We start from the raw sequence: 20,307 nt of genomic DNA on the forward strand, positions 1-20,307 counted from the left end.
CTGCTTAGCACTGCTCCTAGTCACAGACAAATCAATACACAGCACAAAGCCATTGAGCTTGGACTGGAGCTTTACACCCTTTCATCTTTTCAGTCCCTGCCAAGTGTAACATTTTTCGTGAATGAAAGCTGTTTTCTATGTGCTAGATAAATATAACAGCTATGGCTCAAATGGCAGCTGGGATTCTGTGTTCTGACTCTGAAAGGTTTGAGTGGTCTGGGTCAGAAGCATTTTAAGAAACCCCTTCATTTCCTGGCATGCTGCTCCAGTTCAGCTCCAGCCTGTTCACCTGCAGACCACATACAGACTGCTTGGAGCAACAGGAGCTGGGGATTAACCTGACAGCCCATCCTGACCTGGGGCACTTGCCTCCCCCTGCAGATCTCTAAACCAGACATTTAATGGTGCAAAATGTCCTCCAAGGGCTTGTCTGAGGAGCAGAAAAGTTTATTAACTGGGCTTCAGCTGAAGTAATTATTTATTATACCTGATTTATAAGGCAGTTCCATGTTAAAACTCAACTTTCTGTCTTGTGCCTGCTGCTGACTTAACTCTGTGACTGGCAGTGCTGTGCTGGTGGCAGGAGTGTTTGGATCAGAGGTAACTTCAGTCACAGGCATTTTGGTTTTGAACTGATATTTTCAGATGTGGTATTCAAGTCTATTTTAAGGGGTTTTTGGGCTGCAAGTTTGTGTGGAGCCTGCATTAGGATTTTAAAGCACTGCTTTGGGAAGCTGTTATCAGTAGGTATTAATTATTGAACACGATACCTTCTGGAAAAGTTGTTTCATCGCTGGAAAGTGACCTTGTTAGAAGAGGCAGAGGGAAAGAGAGACGTAGAGTGCCTCCTGAGAGCAAGTGGAGTGATGCGTATCAAGAGAAGGCACTAAAGATTTATTGTCTGTGGCAAAAGAAACACAGATCTCTGCTTGTGCAGTAAGTGCTTCTGACACCATGCACCGAACAGAGCACGCGGAGGCTGCAGGCTCAGAAGGGTTTTGCTGTGGGAAGGTAACAGGCACTGCCACAGCACTGCAGTGCAGCTTGGCTGCTGTGTGGCCTGGCTGGTCCTGAGCATTCACAGGGTCTGAGGTGAGCCAGTTTGTGTTAAAATGCAGCTGAGTAATCCTAAGGGAGGATGGTTACCTAAGTAAAAGGAAATGTGACCAAACCCCTTCCACAGCTGCCGTGGAAGCTGCAGTGCTGCACTGCTTGGGTAGGTCACACTAAGTGTGCTGCTGTGATGTTCTTGCCTACTGCACTGGTGGCATTCCCTGCCTCAACACAAGCTGCTGCCCTTGCAGCTCCTCTGGTGTTACTGGAAGAAGCTCCCTTTTGACCTTGGTGATTGCTGGTACAAGTTCTTACTGTGTGACAGCCACGCCACTGGAGATTCCAACATCAGCACTGTTTGGAAGCCTTGTGTGGAAATTTCCTTTAGTAACCTCACCCTGGCCTTTCCCCTGGAATTTTTCTTTTTTCCCAGCTGTTTTGTGCTGCACTGTGCCTGTTGTCCAGTAACATTGCTGTCTGGAGTTCTCCTGTTGCTCAGCCAGCTTGCATTGTGGAAAACCCCCAAGCTAAGAGGAGTTCAGTTTGAAATACTGGCATGGGGGAAGTGACCACTGGGACCCAGCTCTCCCTGTGAGGAATGCCTCTGCTAGGTGGCAGAACGAAGCATTCTGGCCAGAAAGCTTTTAGATAAATCATCATTAGGTGCACGTGCAAATACATCAGCCCGGCCTAGGCGCACAATTAGGCAGCTAATTACGTTGAAAATGCAATTGCACACTTAGCTGCAACGGCCACGCTGCCTCTGCAGCCCTCCGCTGCTCCTGTCCTGTCCTCCAGCCAGGCTCTGTGGAAGATGCCCCTGCCCGGGGGGTGTGGAGGTGTCTCAGCAGCCAAGCTCACTGTCCTGCCCTGCCCTGCCCGTCCATGCTGTCCCTGCTGCCGGCCCAGCATGGCTGTGCTGTGTCCTGGCTTCCCTGCAGGGTGGAGGGGCCAGGCGGCAGCAGGGCTGAGCCTGATGCTTGTCACAGCATGGAGGAGGCTCCACCAACCTCACGGTGCCTGTGAATGTCCTGTAAGAAGTGGCCAGGCAGAGCAGGATGCCGTCAGGGTATTCCCTGGGCAGGACAAGCTCCCCATGGACATGCTTGGTAGCCATGATGCTGTGCTCCCCAGGGATCATCATTCCATAGGGAACCAGGCTGTGCCCAGTTGATTTTGTGTGGAGCTGCTTGGGTTTGAGGGATGAATGTGGAGGCATCAGAGGGTATGGGAAGAGAGGAGGAACTGGTAGTTCCCAGCATCTCTGGCAGTGAGCCAGCCTTGGCTTTTCTTTAGCTGTTATTTTTCTTTTTCTTTCTGCTGCAGCTTCATTTTCTTTCTTACAACAAAAAAAGGGGGGGGGGGAGGGGGGGAAGCATGGCCAACTGTGGTCTGTGATGCAGCTGACAGCATGACTGGCGCTGCAGCAAGGGGCATCCCTAGGGAAAAAGGCCATTTCAGATGACCCTGACACTGTCCAGGGACAGCATTTCTGCAGGGAAATGTCTCCTCTTGAGTACGCTGCCACTGTCCACTCAGGGCCTAGCTGCTCCACCACTGCTTTGTGTGCAGTCACTTCTCACTGGCAAGGATCACATGTGGGAGCTGGGGTGTACCAGAGCACCAGTGTGTGAACTGGAGGCTGGGAAGCGAGGAGGAACAGCTCTGGCCTATGCCATTAACACTAAATGGAAGTGGTACACAGTTCACTTTACTAAAAGTTCACTTTACTTCTGCTAAAAGTTTTCAACCTGGATTTAAAAACCTGAGCCAAGGGCAACTGAGTGAGGTGCCTGCTTCTCAGGTCATGAAAATGGAACTACATTTGCCATGGGCCTGTTCACTCATCTGCTGTGCTCTTGCCCTCTTCATGACCTAATGGAAACATGGCAGCCCCACAGAGCCCCTCCTGAGCGCAGCAGCAGATCAGTGCCAGGCTTGGCAGGGGTGCCTGTGCAGTGGTGAGAGCCCACAGCCTGTGGGATGGGGGCACCCACAGTATGGTTCTGAGCACAGCAGGTCTGCTGGCAGCTGAGCACAGGAACCAGCCCAGCAGCTCGCTGGGGACAGAGGTGCACAGGGCCAAGCAGGGGCTTTAGCCACACACTTGAGCCAGCCATGCAGAAAGCCCCAGAGAGGCAGCAGCAGTGAAATTTGCCTGGTAAAGGACAGCAAGATGAGCAGGACTGCAAAGGTGTCACTGTGAGTGACCTGACAGTTCAGGAAGGAACAGGCTGGGTACTTCTAAGGCTGACTTTCCATACACACCTGTGTGCACACCCCCCCCGATGCTCGGAGGGCAGAGCCTGGGCAGCAGCAGGGCATGCTCAAGGGGCACAGGCAAAGACAGGGAAGTTGTTGCCAGCAGTACTGGATGTGCTTAATGTGTCTTAAGAGCTTAATGGCCTGCAGAAATTAAACTGCAGCTGTGTTGTGCCAAGGTGCTGTGTCTGCCAGCAGCCCTGAGAACTGCTACCAGACTGCTTGCCTTCCCAGCTCTGCGCTGGGTACAGGCCTGCCCCACAACATTGCGATCCTGCCGGTGACCAGGGACCAGTGTTGAGGGAGATGGGTGCCTCTGAGGGGGATTTTTGTCTCTGTTTAGGTAGATAGATGCCAGAGGAGGGAGTGCATGAGGAAGGCAGAGCAGTCTTCTGCAGATCCTACCTTATGTGCCCCAGGAGGGGACACAGGACCCCACCTGCAAGTGCAGTTCCCAGGGCTGGTGGCAGACACAGCACCTTGACACACTGTGCCTGAGGGGGCTCAAAGTGGGGCAGAAGCTCTTGTACCCTTTTCTCCTGTGCAGGATTCCTTAGCAGCTGGTTTGAGCTGTCTGTGCTGTCCTTCAGGAGAGAAGGAGCTCTTCAATGTCCAAGTGGCACTCTCCACATGCCAGCCCATCCCTGCTCTGACAGCTTGCTCCAATTAAGGCTGACACTGTCCTTAACTCATCCTCTTGTGCACAGGTCCTGCAGCACATATGGCACATACATCACGTGCTGAGCCCAGGCCTCTGCTGCACCTGCACATGGAAAAGGGAGGTGAGAGGGCTGGGAGTGGTTCTGGTCCAGCTCCAGCCCTGTTCTGGGTCAGCTTGTGTGCACCAAGCTCTGCAGGCATGCTCTGCCCTGCAGGCACCCATGGAGAAGCTCAGGGTGAAGGGAGGATGCCCCCATACCAGATCTGACTAATCCAGTGCCATGGGACTGAAGCTTTCAAAGGGCTTTATGGGCTCTGAAGCCTTTCAGTGGGACTTGGAGACTTCAAGTTCTTTAAATCTCTTCGTTAACGTTTTCATGTTGACATTTTCTACTTAAGGGGCCTTTTGGCATCTTTTGCATTAATTTATAATGCTGTGATAGTTGGGTTGCAAGCACTGCAGAGGACTGTTTCATTTAGAGACTTCACATTGAGATCAGACTTGATTAGGTACAGACTGACCACATTCCAGCTTCTCATCTCAGCTTTTGGGTTGCATTTTATGGAGTGGTTTGTTTTGTTTTTTTTTTTTGTCTGCTTGGCTTTTTGTTTGCTTTGTTGGTTGGTTTTTGTTTGGTTGTTGTTTGTTTGTCTTTTATTGTTTGGATAGATTTTACAGATGTGTTTCCCAACAAAATTTGTGTCTTTGCATTTTACTAGAGGACACTGACAATATTTTGTGTGTCTCTCTGTGTCAGCTCTGCCCTGTTGAGTTTATTTGGCTCAAAGAAAAGCCCAGTCCCTGCTGGCAGCTCATATTCTGTTTAGCTGAAGGATTTTGTTCATCAGGGTTTACACCTTTAAAGATAATGGGAGCAAAAAACCTGGGCTCTTAATTTCTCCCTCACAGCCAGTAAGCTCTCACCTTGGCATCAGCAGTAGCTGAAGCTGCAGAGCCCTCATGGAGCAAGGAGCAATTGTGGCAGTTCCCTCTTACCCTGGCCTTAGGTGACACCAGCAGGGCTGTGCTTGACTGCTGCAACTCACAAACTCTGAAAACTACAGGGGTCAGGGGGGTTGTGGAGGTTGTGCAGCCCATGGAGGTTGTGGAACCTCCTTCTCTGGAGACTTTCAAAACCTGCCTGGATGCATTCCTGTGCAGACTATCCTGGGTGCTCCTGCTTTGGCAGGGGAGTTGGACTGGATGATCTCTGGAGGTCCCTTCCAACCCTCTGACACTCTGTGATTCTGTGGTTCTGCAAAGGAGGCATTGGAAGGAAGGGGTTTTAGGCAAGCAGAGTGGGGCTTAATAGAGCTGTTTACAGCAGTAAGGCCTTGATGAAATTCCACTCCAAGTGGTACAAGACCCCTGATCAGCAAGCCTGCATCATTTTAAAGTGTTAAAAATCATTTCCCTTAAATCAGCTTTTTACTAACTGCAGCCATTTAAGGATGGGTCACAAAGCTGCCTGCACTTGCTGGAAAATGCCATTTGAGATGTGCAGCTAATTACAGCCAGCACACCTATGGGCTATTTTTGCCAAAGAATTGGTAAGTTTCTACATTAAGAGTGTAGGCTTTTGCTTTATTATGGTTTCAACTAGAAATAGCTGTCACCCTCATCAGTGACAGGGTTTCAAGAAGGCTCCAATCTGCCCCTGTTACAATTAAACTCATGCTTAAGTATGTGCATGTCTGCAGCTTTAGGAGGCAATTGTGCACACCTCATTGCTTTTTACTTCTAAATGTTGCTGTGGTCATTTACCAGGTAATTTCAGAGACAAGTTCTAAATTACCAGTGATTTCATAAAGTTTAAAATATTCATCCCTAGCTAGAGAATGACTGAGCATTGCCTCCTCCCCTCCCAAACAGCAGATTAAACATTCCTGAAAAAGACCTGAAACAAGGAGGAGGGGGTGGGGGGAAGTCCGTCCTGTGAAGCGCTCTCAGGCAGCAAATGCTCACAGTTTACTCTGCTGTGCAATAAACAAGGTGTCACCATGGCAACAGCCACATCACTTTGGGTTTATATAACAAATGACAAACCCCATTTCCTCCCCTAAATTCACCACTTAGATCTAGCACAGCATCTTTGAGTCTTGCCACGATTTAACATACCGCACCCGGCCTTCAGCAAGGATCTGCTGCTGCTGACTGCTAATTTCCTTTTTGCTAATTAAAGAAACTCAGTACCTTGGAGGCAGCAATCTTGAAGCAGACTATGGAGGGTGGTTGTAATGCCTCTGAAACCCTTAGAACTTTGTTTTTCTCCTGTTGACAGTTCTTCAGGCAGGGAGAAAGCAGCGGGCTCAGAGCAGAGAACTCCTTGAGGGGCAGGAGGGACAGCAGTGTGCTCCCCAAGTACTCCTAACCCCAGGGGAGGGATGGGCTCCCTCCCTTAATCACAGAGAAGATCACCACCAACTCAGTCACCACCTCCACATGGCCATGGATAGCTCTAAGCTGCAGATGAGGAACTAGGTCTTCACTTTCTCTATAGCTCTTGTGAAGGTTAGCTCCACATTCTGAAATGGTCCTCGAGGGTGTTTCCTCCACCACTGTATTTAAGGGGAAAAAAAAAAAAAATACCAAACTCCAGAAGCCTTCAGTAGAGAAGCAAACATATTTCTGTGGTGTGGGCTGGTTTTCAGTCTGCTGCTAGTTTTTAAATATAAAGTGTAGCATATGTTTAACACAGAACATATGGAAAGAAAGAAAAAGCAAATCTTGAATTCCAAGTATCGTATTCTTAGTAGAAAAGATTGCAGAGTGTGAAAGTGGTCATTGAGAACTACACAAAGCAGGATTTACTGTCTAGAAATACCTGTAGTGCTAGCTCTGCTTCTTATCTATCCTGATGTTAATCTGAGGGATGCTCAAGACAGCACAAAGTGTCCAGGAGAAAGCCTGCAAGAATTCTGGGGAACAGAGCTCAGTGCAGTGCTCCTGCAGGAGCGCTTCTGACCAGAGACCAGGAGCAGCCACTGCTGTCATTATCCCTCCTGTGGCTCTGTGCCCCAAGCTGCTCCTGCCAGGGAAGGGCTGCTTAGGCATGGCCTGAAATTGTGCCAGGGGAGGTTCAAGTTGGAAATTAGGAAAAATGTCTTTGTTGCAGGAGTGGTCAGGGATTGGAACAGGCTGCCCAGGAAGGTGGTGGAGTCCCCATCCCTAGAGGTGTTCGAGAAACGTGTGGCCATGGCACCTGGGGACATGGTTTGGTGGTTATGTTGGTGTTGTGTTGTTGGTTGGGATCAGTGCTCTTAGAAGGCTTTTCCAGCCCAAACAGTTCTGTGATCCTGTTAGTGCCTGCTGCTGAAGTTCTGGCCTGTCTAAAAATGCTCCCATTTCTCAGGAGTTCGCAAAGATGGTGAGGATGCTGCTGTTGATCAGCACGCCCTGGCTTTCACCAAGGAACATTTGTTTATTATGACAAAGACATTTACAGACCAGTAACAGAAGAAACTGCTCATCCAGCCCCCAGTCCCTTTATTTATAGGAAAGAAACCATAAGAGATTATTTCACACCTAAGATTTTTTGACCAGCAGAGGACTCTCACTAGAAAACAGTGTTAAAGCCAAGCATGGTGACATCTGCATTCCTGTAGCAATCAGCTCTGTAAATTACAGCTTAGAGGCATCCCTGGGTCCAGGCTGAAACCAGACCCAAGGTGAAAAGACCAGCACCAAGCCCATCCCTTAGGCCGCAGTGGCTTTGCTCTGAAGGCTGCCCAGTTTATCTTCCTGGGGAACAGAAGGGTAGGGAGAATTTATTTGATTACCTCGTCAGGATGGAGCATTTAGAGAGAAAGGCTCCAAAGGACACAGCAGATTTCATCAGCAGTCGAAATGAGACATCAGTGCAGGTGTTTGTGCTCACCAGTGTGTCTTCCTCCCGGAGATCCATTAGTGCCAGCAGCCAGCATAAAGCTCTAGGTACCATCCTTACTCTCTTCCTCCTTCCCCCCTTTTCTTTCTCTTTCTTTTTTTTCAGTGCACTTCCAGATAAATGCCAGTCATTTGGCCAGGGCTAACTCACAGAAGGTACAGCAGGCACAGATGGTACTAATGCATAAATGTAATCTAGCAAAAAGATGCCAACACCAACCCAGAAAAGGTTCCAAGTAACTGCAGTGCACTTGCAGGAATACAGTGATTGGCAAGGTGAAAGCTGAGATCTGCAAGAGCTTACTGTTCCCAAACCAACAATAGACATCCTACAACAAATGAGCATTTTTATTTATTAATTTATAAAATGCACTTAATAGCAGCATCTCTGGGCAGATGGATGTTATAAAGCCTCACCAAACCCAAACTCATTGTACAAATCAGACTGTTCAAAGTGAAAAGAGGAAGAAAAGGAAAGGTGGAAACTGAAAACCAGAGCAAAATCTAACACTGCACACCCATTCCCCAGGATTCTCAGGAGTGCTCCTCAGAGGAGAGCTGGCCAGTGCAGAGGTGCTTATGCTCAAGTAGTTTAGTGTCTGGGCAGTGACAGGAGCAAATCCCAGCTCTGTAGACCATGAACATCCCACCCTTCCACCCTGAGGATTCAGGGCAAAAAAAGACCCTTACCAAATCCTTTTCCAGTACTAGCTGGTTATGTACAAGTAGGAAAAATGCACAGGGAAGAGAATAAATGCAGCTTGCCCATGTCCCCAAGGGGAGACTTTTAGCTTCTGGAGAACATCAGCATCTTCACTAAGGACATGTGTAGCAGTGATTTCCAGTGAGTAAAAACATTTCAGAGAATACAGCCCCGTCCACAAGGAAAGAGTGCAACTGCTGCAGGCTTCCAGCAGTGTCTCTGCAGTGCACACACATTGCACACATCCTGGGGCCTGCCAGCACCACTTCTGGTGGGCCAGCTGCCTGGTAGACCTGGAAAGACCCTGTGATAGGTGCCACACTGTCATAACGGAATCTGAGGAACAGCTTCTGATCCATTTCCATGAGCTTTAACACTGCTGCCTTGGAAGGAAGTATTCCTGATTTTCATCAGGACAAGTGAAGATCAAAAGCCAGCACCTCCCATAAGAGATGATCTACCACAACCTGGGTCCAGCAGGTCAGTGGTTGAGCTTCCAGCAGCTGATGGCAGCAACAGCAGTGGTGAGTGAGCACTGCCTGGGGTACAGCTGAGATGGGTCTCTGCAGACAGGGAGCAGGCAGGCTGGTAGAGGTGGGAACAGGCAGAATGCAGCCCACATAAGCCAGGGCAGGGCACAGGAGAAGGTGTTCTGCAGTCACTTCAGTTATGGTGTTGCAGGAGGCTTTGGCTTGCAGGCATTGGTCTGAGGTAGAGGATGCTGGAGTTGCCACTTGTAACACTGCTTCGAACAGAGAAGGGCTTTGTGTGTGGAGGGTTGGCCAAATGCCGGTGAAGTTGATGATTATGAATCCATCTGAAGGAAAGCAGAGGCCTAATGATGTGCTGTGGGGTTTTGTCTGCAGGAAGGAGCTGAATCTGCCCTGTGCCCATTGCATCTGGGGAAGGCACCATGGGCTGAGGGGTGGGCAGCAGCCTGGCATCTGCAGTCTGCAGCAGGCCCAGTGGTCAGTGCCATTAATGCTGAATTCATTATCAGTGTGGAGCATCCAGCTATCAGATTCTGCTGCACAGGCTTTGCTTGGTGAAGTGACAGCTGGATCACAGTGGCATCTACAGGGCTGCTACTGCAGGCACGGGTGACAGAGCCAGGCTCCTGCTGGGGCCGTCTTGCCCTCTGCAGAGCCACCTCAATCCAAGTGGTCACTGCCGCAGAGGGGCTGCACCCTCCAGGCATCCTGCTGAGAGAATCCACTCAGGCCCCACATACAGCCTCAGACTGATGTTAGCCATAGATTCCTTAAGAGGAATTTTTTCCTCAGAATAATTTCATAATCAATATTTAAAAATCATTTCTGTAACATCCTAAATGCTAGAGTTGGGGTGGCCTCTCTTTTTATGAGTAGTTATCAGGGACCACTGTAAAATGAAAGGGGCCAGGATTTTGGCTGGGGTATGAATGCCATGTTACTGCTCTGCTAGGAGCTGAACATGGCCCGTGGATGACCTGCAGACTTTACAGCTGTAGAGCATCAGCACCTTCAATACAAGGGCCACCTGAAGATAACAGCCAGTCCTCAGACAAACCCATGTTAGAGAGGTCAGTCAGGAAAGGGCACCTGGGAAGTATTTCTAAGGGAAGGTTTGAGGAGGGAGGTCATGATGGAGGAGACAAGGAGTGTAAAGAGAATGGTTCTGCTGACAGTTCTGGTTTATCTGTTGTTAGCTCTCAGTTCAGAGAAAGATAAATTGCCACCTTCTCACTTTGGGTAGTTGTACAGAGGAGAGGAAGGAAGAATAATGGAGATGTTTGGCTTTTGCTTTAGAGATGTCATCTTTAGGAGCTGTAAATTTCTGACACTCTTTGCCTTTTTAGATGAAAAAGGCCCCAGGGCCAGGTTTTGATATTTGCTGGGTGTAGTGGCTTTAGAATTGGACTCTGCTTCTGATTTTACAAGGCTTGAAATGTGATGCATCTAGGAGCATGTTCTCTTTCTTCCTAAAAAAGCAGTAGAGGACTCGGGGGGTCATTTAGGATGCTAACATGAGGAAACCATTCAGCGGTAAAGGTCAGGCCTGCGGCTGGTTTGGCTGCACCCCTCCCGTAACATAGATGGGGACCCCAGCAATGCTTACTCCTGACAAAGATTCATCCCAGCAAGTCCTGGAAGAGTTCAGAGAGCCAAGACACTGCCCAGAGAAAACTTCTCTGCTGCTCTGGGGCACCCCCACCCCACTGCAGCGATGGGGTGCCGCAGGAATTAGGGAAGAGCGCTTGAAGCCCCACCTGAAGTGAGTGCTGCAAGCCCAGCCCTCCGGAGTCTCCCCAGAGGAGCTCTCCCCAGGGTCACCATGGGCCAGCAGAATTGTCCTGGTTAGCTGTGGCAGTGCCAGGCTAGGTGTGCGCTGGGCTACTGCCAGCACAGAGATCACTTTGCCCCTGGCAGCCTGAGCTGCCCTCTGAGGCGTAACTGGGTCTAAAGGAGAAGAGCCCTCCATTGGCAGGGATGGGAAAACAAGAACATGTCCTTCAGGAAGCAAGGGTCAGGCCTTGCCAGGCCATGCTGTGTTTCCAGGGAGGCAGAAGCACCGCAGTGGAAGGGCTCCTGCCAAGGGGTCAGATGCAGAGCACACTGCAGCTCTGCTCCAGAGTCGGTGCTAGGGAAACAGGCACTCTCCAGGCCATTGCCACAGCCTTTCCCTTTGCATAAGCATTGCTTGCCTGCTATGAGGAAAACAACAAACTCCTGCCCTCTAGAGACAGGAGACCTCCAGCTCTGCTGAATAAAATATTTGCCACAGCCTCCTTTTGAAGCAGATGCTACAAATGCACACAGTTTTATTCCCCCCCCAAGGCCCACGCAGCCGGCTCAGAGCTTGGCGCACTCCCTTCTCCCAGCCCTGCAAGGCCAACTCGCAGGAGAGGCAGCTTGTCACAACCACTCTTTTTCAAGGCAGCAGTTTATTTGGAGATCTGCTGAATAAAGCAGTCACAGAAAACTTGGCAAAAGAAGACAAATCCCTCCCTTTCTCATTACCAGACCTGCCTGGGCAGGACGGCAAACGCTCAAGCTAAGTGAGTGCTTCCCTTTCCCTTTCCTTTTCCCTTTCCCTTTCCTCCTTTGCCATCCCCTCCCTGCATTGTCCTTCCCTGACAATGGTCAGGACAAGGGCTGCCCTGCACACAATGTCAGAGGCACTGGCACTGGACACAGGGGAAGCCCAGATGGTGACAACAGCACTTGGCACTCCTGTGCCCACTGGCACTGATGGCTGCCCTGCTCCTGAGTAGCCCCACTGCCCTCAGGTGCCTGCAGGAGCAGAGCTGTGCAGCCCTGGTGCTGTTCATGTCTGACCTGCTCAGCAGCAGTGCAGTGAGGGTGGAGCTTGCATGGTGCTCTGCAGGAGTTCCTGGGACTCTCAGTAGCACCCCTTTCAGTGCCACGCAGCATACTGAGCTACAAACCCCCTTCAGTCCTGGGCGTCACAAGGCTACACCACTGGCAGACCTGTAGATGGAAGATTTGTTTGGTGTAACGACTGTGTGGAAATGTCCATATGTCCAGTTCCAAATAAGCACTATTAGCAGGGTGAAAAGCTGCTCCTAACAGCATTTCCTCAGAGCTGCCAGCATACTAAAAATAGCAGAGATAATGCCCATGGCCCCTCACATCTGAGAGCCACCCAGCTCTCCCTGATGGCAGCAGCAGCCTTCTGCACACACAGCCTGGTTCTGCAGCCCCAACAGTTACCAAACCAGAGGTACCAAAACACACCTCCATCACAGCACCTGGCAAAACCCAGCAAACCAGAGCTTGGCAGCTCTGGCAGCGAGCTGCTGACTGCAGACACAACCCCTGCACAGGCTCCAGATACCCACAAATTAGCACTCACTGCCTAATGTTTATAGTAAGGTAAGGATGGCTGCAACTGAGCTGCCTGTCTTCCTGCAAGAAATATGTTGGACACAGCAGCAACAGACTCTTGGCCATCCATTGCACATTTTATATCCTTACATAGCATCTTTCAGATACCCCTTTTGAACCTATTACTAGCAGGTTTGTTTTGTTGGCCTATGCTCTAAAATATAGCATTTGTTTGGTCCTGTCCTCCTTTTCTGCACTTAGCTCCATCTTCCCTTTACTTGCCCACAACTAAAGCAGGCCCAAGGGATGAAAGATGGCTACAGATGTACCTGTGCTTGTGCTGGCATACTCTGCTTGAAGCAGGCTCTTCTCAGGCAGGTGATGCCACTTTGCATTGTGTTCTTGAAATTCAGGATGTGTGACTTTTGAAAGCTGACCTAAGGGACTGAAGGGCTGCTTGGACAAATCATGAGGTCCTGCACTCATGCCACAGAGCATAGGTGTGAGACAATAAACAAGACCTCTGCCTTACCACTTACCTCAAAGTAGTGGCAAAAACTGCTAGAGTGAAAAAAATAATCCTTCTTTTGCTAAAAATACATAGTGCCATTCAGCTGTAGCTTGTTCCTTTTATATTAGGTTCTTGTTACATTAGGAGGATTTTGAGCCCATCCCCTGCTGTTCTTGGGATTTGGAGCTTATTCCATCTCTGCCAGTAATTTTGGGGAGGAAGCAGCCCTGGGAGTGATCCTAATGTCTGCATCAGCAGCAATGGGTTCTGGAGCAGTAACACCGTTCAAGATCATACCTCTGAGAGATTCATTGCTCATTTTTTCCACACAGCTTCCAGCCATGTACAGCACTGCAAGGCATCTTTCCCCAGGTGCTCAAGATCCATCACCACAGCCTGGTTCAGAGATGCCGACTGGGACTTCACCTGTAGTGTGTGTGGCTGCTAACAGCACTGTGCTGGGGTGGCAGCTGTGAGCAGGTGCCACTGAGGCCTGTGCTGGGTGGTGTGTGGGCAGTAAGGTGACACAGGCAAGGACAGGCAACTGACAGCTTCAGATGGTTTGGTTTGATGTAAGGTATGGCGGTAGCAACAACCATCTGCAGAGCTGGGGTCTGAGCACACAGGTTGCTGCTAGGTTGCAGTTAGCAGCAGTGCACATCCTGAGCTGCTCAGGGCCCTGGGAGCAGGAGATAGCTGAGGGGCAGGGAGGCAGGGACAGAGAGCGAGGGGGAGAGAGATGTCAGCTTGCATCTCTGAATGGTGCTGAGAGCTGCCAGACAAGGTTGGGTTAGCAGTTCCTCTCCAAAGTAAACACAATGTTAGCTTTAAAAAAATAAACAAATGTAAACTTCTCTGCAGCTGCACGTTCCAGCCTGTCACCTTCCTGGCCACCTGCAGCTCTCAGTGCCACCCCACCTAATACTGTGACTAGCAGAGCACTGTGGGCTTGCAGGAGGGCACAGGGCTGCTCCTGCAGGCACCTCTAGGTGCCTTTTGCTCTTGGGTGTTGCCATGCGGGGCTGTGAGCTGCAGTTCAATCTGAGCCTCCACTCCCCTTGAAGACAGTGTGCCCTGCAAGGACTTCGTCCTGGTCGTGCTGTGGCTTACCTTCAGCAGGCTATGGAACGTGTGGTAGAAAGTGTTGCTTCTCAGGCAACCCCCTGCTCTGGAGCTCTTGTCTCTTGTTGTTCCACATCTGCCCTATTCTCCTCCTGCAGGACCTGTGGTGCACCTTGGAGTGAAGGGTGGCTTTGTCCCCACTGAGTCTGGTGCATGGCAACACCTCCCTGCTCCACACAAAGCCCACAGAATGGCTGCATAACTCATTTTTTTAGTTACTCTAGTCCTAAACAGTAATTTAGCCCAATTTTGTACTGAGTGGGTGTTGGTATTGTTAAGGTTTATGATGCAGTGATTTACAAGGCATGATACATCTGATTCCAAATTGGTTGTATTGATTGGTTAATTGAGAAACAGGGACAGGAGTGCAGTGTTGGCCCTCCACACTGTGGGGGTCATGGCAAGGCTGCTGGGATGGCAGTTCCCTGGTGTCATTACTTATGTAGAACAAGCACATTGTAATGGGAAAGCCAAAAATAGCCTAATGAGTCTACTGCTGGCTAAACAGTACTTAGGTGAACAGTAAGGTTCAGAGTAATCAGGAGAAAAGAATTCCTCTTCCGTTTGTAAAAGCTGGGGTTAGGGATGCAGTGGATCCCAGCACATGAGAGGTCTGAGGTCATGCAGGGAACGAGCCACATGAGCTTCTGCTCAATCCCAGCTCAGACAAGGACAGTGGTGCTGGATTTAGCTTCTAGTTGATGAAAACCCACAGTTCATATTGGTTTGATCTGGAGTAACTGAAAATTAGTCTTTTGTGTTCTACCTGCTGCAGTTTGCCCATCTAGAATGCAAGTGGTTTGACTTCTCAATGCAGTTACTGACAGTGCCTTTGCTGATGTCTGTCACTGGCTGGTGCTGTTTTGGTAGCTGGAATGTCTTTGTTTTTTTCTGCTGGGTGGGTGACATCATCAGGGGTCTGGCTGACCTTTTTCTCCTCCCTTCTCCATAAGCATGTCCTCAAATAAGGAGGTTAGGACAGAGAGCATGGAAATGAGTGGGGAACCAGAATGGCAGTTGCTCACTTAAGGCTCTCCTCTGTCTCTGCCATGTCTAGAACCACTTCTTCTGGAAGGAAAAACCTTCTAAGGTAGCATTCCCAGGAAAGACCCAAGTCCAAGAAACAAATTGTGGCAAGCAGAACAAGAGAGAGGCCTGCTGATAGACCTGTATCTCTCTTTCCTAAGAAATAACAATGTGAAAGATACCTATGGCAATTGTGCAAGTTAGGCTTAGAGCTCAGAGCCTTTCTGTTGGCTTGAAAGCTTCCTGCTGCATTTCACATGGAGGTATTGTGAAACCAGGCACACTGTCACATCCCATTACCTGAAGGAAGCAGTTCTAGGCTATGCTAGCTGCAGTGTTTGCTGTTGTGTTAATGACACCACAGTGCTCCTGACCTTCTCATTAATTAGCACTTTCAGTGGATTTTCCAGCTCTGTCCCCTGCCAGCATCACAGTCTACACAAAACATGGCTTTGTTTTCATTGGGAAGCTCTCATCCTCCAGTTTCCTTACATAAGAGACGTTACAGAAATTCACTGAGCATACATCAGATACAGTAGCATCATGCCTACAGCTGGGTTCAGAGTGGAAGTGACTCCTCAGGTATAAAGGAGAGCATCTTCCCAAACCCTTCTAACCCTGCCTTGAGGCTGGCAGAGATGATGTGTTTAGAACAAAACAAGAAATGCCTCTGCGTGACCTCTGGTGAAAGCCAAGCCCTCCCAGGCTATCACCTCCGTGTTTCCTTTTAAGGCTTCACAATTGCCAAATTTATTTTGGAACACATTAATGTTCCCTTTCCTGCTCAGATGCCAGGGCACTTAGGAGAAGGCCCAATGCCACAGAATTCCCTTTGCTTTTCTTTATGCCACAAGCACGTGGAGAGGTGCACAGAGATATCCAGGCCTGTCAGACTGTGCCTCTGGAGGAATCTCTGCACTCCTGCCTGATCTCTGCATCTCTCCTGCTGCTGTAACACATGGCAGCAGCTACGTTAGCAGCTACTACACCACCTATTCACTGCTTCTCTGTTGAGCATACAGCTGGCGGAGGCAGGACCATTAGAAGAGCATTAGGGAAGACACCCCTCGATCAGCACCCTGGCCCTTCTGGGCCAGTCCCAGGCAGGTGCCAGCTGAAACCTGGATGGGCAATGCCAGGTAACACTGTGTGCAGTCACCCACCCTCCCTGACTCCACAGACTGCCTGGAGCAGGGGTTGGTGTGACAGGGCCTACTTGGCACAGAGAGACCTTAATGAATGAGGAGCCTCACACCAGAGGACACAATGCTGGCAGTCACTGATCACACCACACCTCCCCTCCAGACCTTGGGCATCCCTTTCTGCAGGTGGAGAAGCCCTGAACAAAGGCTCAATATGAGCTGGCTTCTTCCATCACAGGAGGAAAGGCATCAGGTGCTGTGCCCAGAGTGGCTGTCCTCCTGCAGAGCCAGTGACCAGTCTGCAGTCTGGGTTTGGAAGTCAGCCCCCAGAAGGCCCACATTAGTAGAAAGTGCTTATGACTTTTGCTGGGGCATTTGGTTCACACAGCTACACCAAAAGAAGTCAGAGTTAATCTGGGCCCATTTATGGGAGAATGGTATTTACCTGGGCATGGCAGCAGAAGAAGCCACTTCTCCTTTTGGTGCACAGCAATTTGAAGGTAGGTGAGGAGAGCTGGGGTCACTGCTAACAGATACAGCTTCCAAGCAGCAGCAGCTCTGCTGACTCACAGCCACGTTCATCTGTGCTGTGAGCACCAGGATTTGGCTCAAGGGAGAGCTGTGGGCAGTGCCTGTCTGTGCCCTGCTCTTCCCTTATCTCCTGTGGCTGGGTTTGGGTTTGCTCACTGCAACTGCTGAGAATTTGTACATCTTCCGCAGAGCAGACCCCCAGAGTATTCCAAAGTCTTCTGTGTCATCACCACTTTCTGACACCATCAGTTTGTAATGCAAGTGGGGTGCCTCACTCTGGGTAATTTCCATTAATACTTAAAAGGTTTTCCAATGGGTTTATTGTTTGCACAAAGCTCTGAGTTTAAATCACAGCTGCCTTCTAGCTTGGAACATTCAGCACTTGCAGTCCTGGCCACATGCATGACTCCACCAATAAAAGCTTCTCTTTTCCCCCCTCAGGGCCGATGTATCAACTTCACCCGGGTTCAGTCTCAGTAGAGGAGGAGAAGAGGATCCCAGGAGGACAGACAGCCACATTGCCACTTCTCAACCGAGCAGAGCGACCCAGCACGCCCGCGCATTCCTTGGACAATGCTCCAGCCCGACCCCAGAAGGTTTCTGTGTTCCCACTCCTCGGAGCCAGCATGGCTGCGCCAGGCACCATGTCCCACCCAGCGCCGATAATCTGCGATCCCAGCAGTGCCAAGAGGAGAAGCATGAACCCAGCTGGTGCTCTCGGGGAGCACACGAGGCAGAGCAGACACCACAACTGAGCATTTTCTGGTTTGGTTACTTTATGCTTTCCTGAGGACTCCATGCGCTCAGGATGCGACGCTGCCGGCAGAGGCCGTGGTTTCTGGGCACATGCTGCTTACCCAGGGACCCATTGCCAGAGGCACGGAGAACAATCCCCAGCAGGCTCTGTGAGCACCAGCCCAGTGCCTTACAGCCGTGTCACATCCCCAGCCCCTGCACTGTGCCTTACGGGAACCTTCTGACTGGAGCTCTTGTCACTCTAACACTGAGAAGTGCACACGCATGACAAAATGTAGACAGGATGCCTCAAGGTATTGGTAGTGAATGAGACTCTGCCCTTTAGTTTCCGAAACTTTCATTATGCACCCGGGACAGGAAGAGAATTAACAGAGCATTACTGCATGGGAAGACAGCCTGCAACCAGAGATCCTGAGTGGAGTTGGAGGGACTGATGCTTCAAGACCTTGACACTGTGGCTGGTGTTTTTTTCCCCTTTCCTGCATTCAGAGTTCAGTAGCGCATAAAACATCACCATCTATAAACATACCTAGCACTCCTTGGCTTCTCTGTGCCTTTATTTGCTTTCAGAGTAAAAAAGCAGTCACCACTAAGCTGGTATCTCAGGGTTGGTTTTTCCCTCCCCCCCGAATCTCCAAGGGCTCTCCAGCGTCACAAGCCAGCAACTCTCTTTGCATGAGAATTTCAAAGTTTAATTAATATAATTAAAGGCAACAGCAAGCAGCAGCCTGTGAAGATTTTGCTCATCTTTTTTATGCCTTTTGACATTGAATGACCTATTACTGTACGTACCGCGCTTGCTTGGAGGGGCACTGCACGCCGGGCGAGATCCAGCGGCGGAGGAAGAGCTGCCATCAAATTAGAGCTGGAGCGCGCGGGAGCCCAGCCATGGCCAAGCATCGACGGGGTTCGCATTATCATTTTTTAGAAGAACCAGTGTCGTGTCACGTCGACGGTGCCAAATTATGTTAGCGTGAGCGGAAACACTGTGGGGGAGGAAGGAGGGAGCAGCTGAAGAAAAAGGCTCAAATGATCCAGTCACTTTGGATACTGTACTTCAGGCGCAGAATGGATATTCGAGGCGAAACCTGACAAAGCGCGCCCGCTTTGATGGGAACCGGTATAGACAATGACCAGTGGCTGGGTCAGTGGGATGTCTCTCTGCGAGCAGGGAGGCTTATCAAATGACACTAAAAATAAGTTCAGCAACCATCACGTCGGAGGGGAAAAGGCGAACATTTCACATTGGGTGGGCACCAATGTGCGCAAGATGGAAAGAGCAACGCAGAGCATCCTGGTCCAATTATCTCCTTTGTGCTCTTCACTGAAATTGCAAGGGACGTAAATAATTCTCTTGGTCAATGTCCAAACGTGTGGCACTGCCCAAAGAAGCCTTTACATATATCCACTCGCTTACATCTTTTGCTTGAGTTTATTTATACCACTGGTAGCCTCATCACCCACAGCCATGTGTGCACAGTAGACTATAAATAAAATTATTATCTGAGTTTCAGTGATTATTTCCTCCTTCTTCCCCCCCTCCTCTTCACAGCTTATGCTTTCATTGTGCCAGCTACACGGTCACCCTGGGTACCAGCTCCCAAAGGCAGCCCAGTTGCCTGTGGCCACGTGTGGTGTGCCAGGGAAGGCCTCTGCAGCCTTGCTTGGGGGCTGCAGCTGTCCCGAAGCCGCTGTGTGGGCCATCAGCCACCTGAGCACACCAGGGAGCTGTTCCTGGACGGAGTGATGGCACAGCACCGACACCACCAGCACTGGGTGGGGATGCTTCAGCCCAGCTGTGCAAAACAGGCTGGTTCCATGCACAGAGCACAGCCAGCAGCAAGGCTTTGGCTTATTGCAAACCCATGAACCCTTGGTGGACTCTCCAGCTTAACTCGAGATGAAGAACCAGGACCAGGTAGAGGTTTGCTAGGACACAGGTGAAGTGCTGTACCACTGCTCAAGGTAGCGAGGCAGTGCAGGCAGAAACACTGATCTCATCAGACACTGAGTTAAAATTAGCTCTGCTCCCTTTACTTACTTTTCCTCCATTTTTAATGTAAACACAACACTTCTTTTGAGCTCGAGTTGGAGTTGGCAGCTTTCATTTGGAGCAGCATCTTGCATAGCAGCAAAACATGCAGACAACGAATTTTCCCCTCGTGTATCTGCTGTTTCTCAAAGAACATTTGTAACCAATAGAGCCACAGAAACAGCAATCCACTGATCATCTTTTGTCCTCCCTAGCTGCCTGTCTGTGTTCATAGAACACTGGAACATGCAGGTTTTCAGAGTGGCTGATACCAAGTGAAAACGTTTCAGGCGCCTGCACTCATACTGCAGTGCCTTGCACTGTCCACTTAGCTGAAGAGAACACCCTAGGAGTTTCATTATTACACTGGAATATCTGTCACAAACAACAGGGGGTAAGAGGCACAGAGTAATAATACTTTAAAACCCAATGATTCAAAACAGCACTAAGTAAAGCCTGGCAGAAGAGCACAAAGTGCTTGAGAAAGCCATGAAGACTTAGCAGACTATGTCCCTTGCAGTTTCAAACCTTGGGTATCTCCTTACAGAAAGACCAAGCACTGAGAACATTGTTGGGAACTATTTTAGCCTAGGTAAGAAAAATAACTCTCTTGAAAAATTAAATGAGCATGGGAGTGATCCAGAAAATGTTCTCCTGAGAAGTCTGCAAACCCCAGAGTCTGAAATGGTTCTTTAACACAAGGATCTTTGTGCCACCCCTAAAAGTTCCTCAAAGTACAGATGACAGCACTACAGGCGTCAGGTGGTGTGACCCTTCACACGTGAAACTAGTTTAG

At 49.8% G+C, this 20,307-nt stretch overlaps 1 protein-coding gene across 1 annotated transcript in view; it reads left to right on the forward strand.

Moving 5' to 3' along the window:
- The window catches only part of ANTXR2 (ANTXR cell adhesion molecule 2), an 80,801-nt gene extending 63,374 nt beyond the window's left edge, over positions 1–17,427 (forward strand). Inside the window, exon 16 of the mRNA XM_054392260.1 lies at positions 17,165–17,427. Within this exon, the coding sequence (XP_054248235.1) occupies positions 17,165–17,203 (39 nt within the window). The 3' untranslated portion in view covers positions 17,204–17,427. The remainder of the gene's footprint in view (positions 1–17,164) is intronic.
- The last annotated feature ends 2,880 nt before the right edge of the window (positions 17,428–20,307 follow it).

The sequence above is a fragment of the Indicator indicator genome, chromosome 25 (assembly GCF_027791375.1).
Source record: "Indicator indicator isolate 239-I01 chromosome 25, UM_Iind_1.1, whole genome shotgun sequence".
NCBI classification, from domain to species: Eukaryota; Metazoa; Chordata; class Aves; order Piciformes; family Indicatoridae; genus Indicator; species Indicator indicator.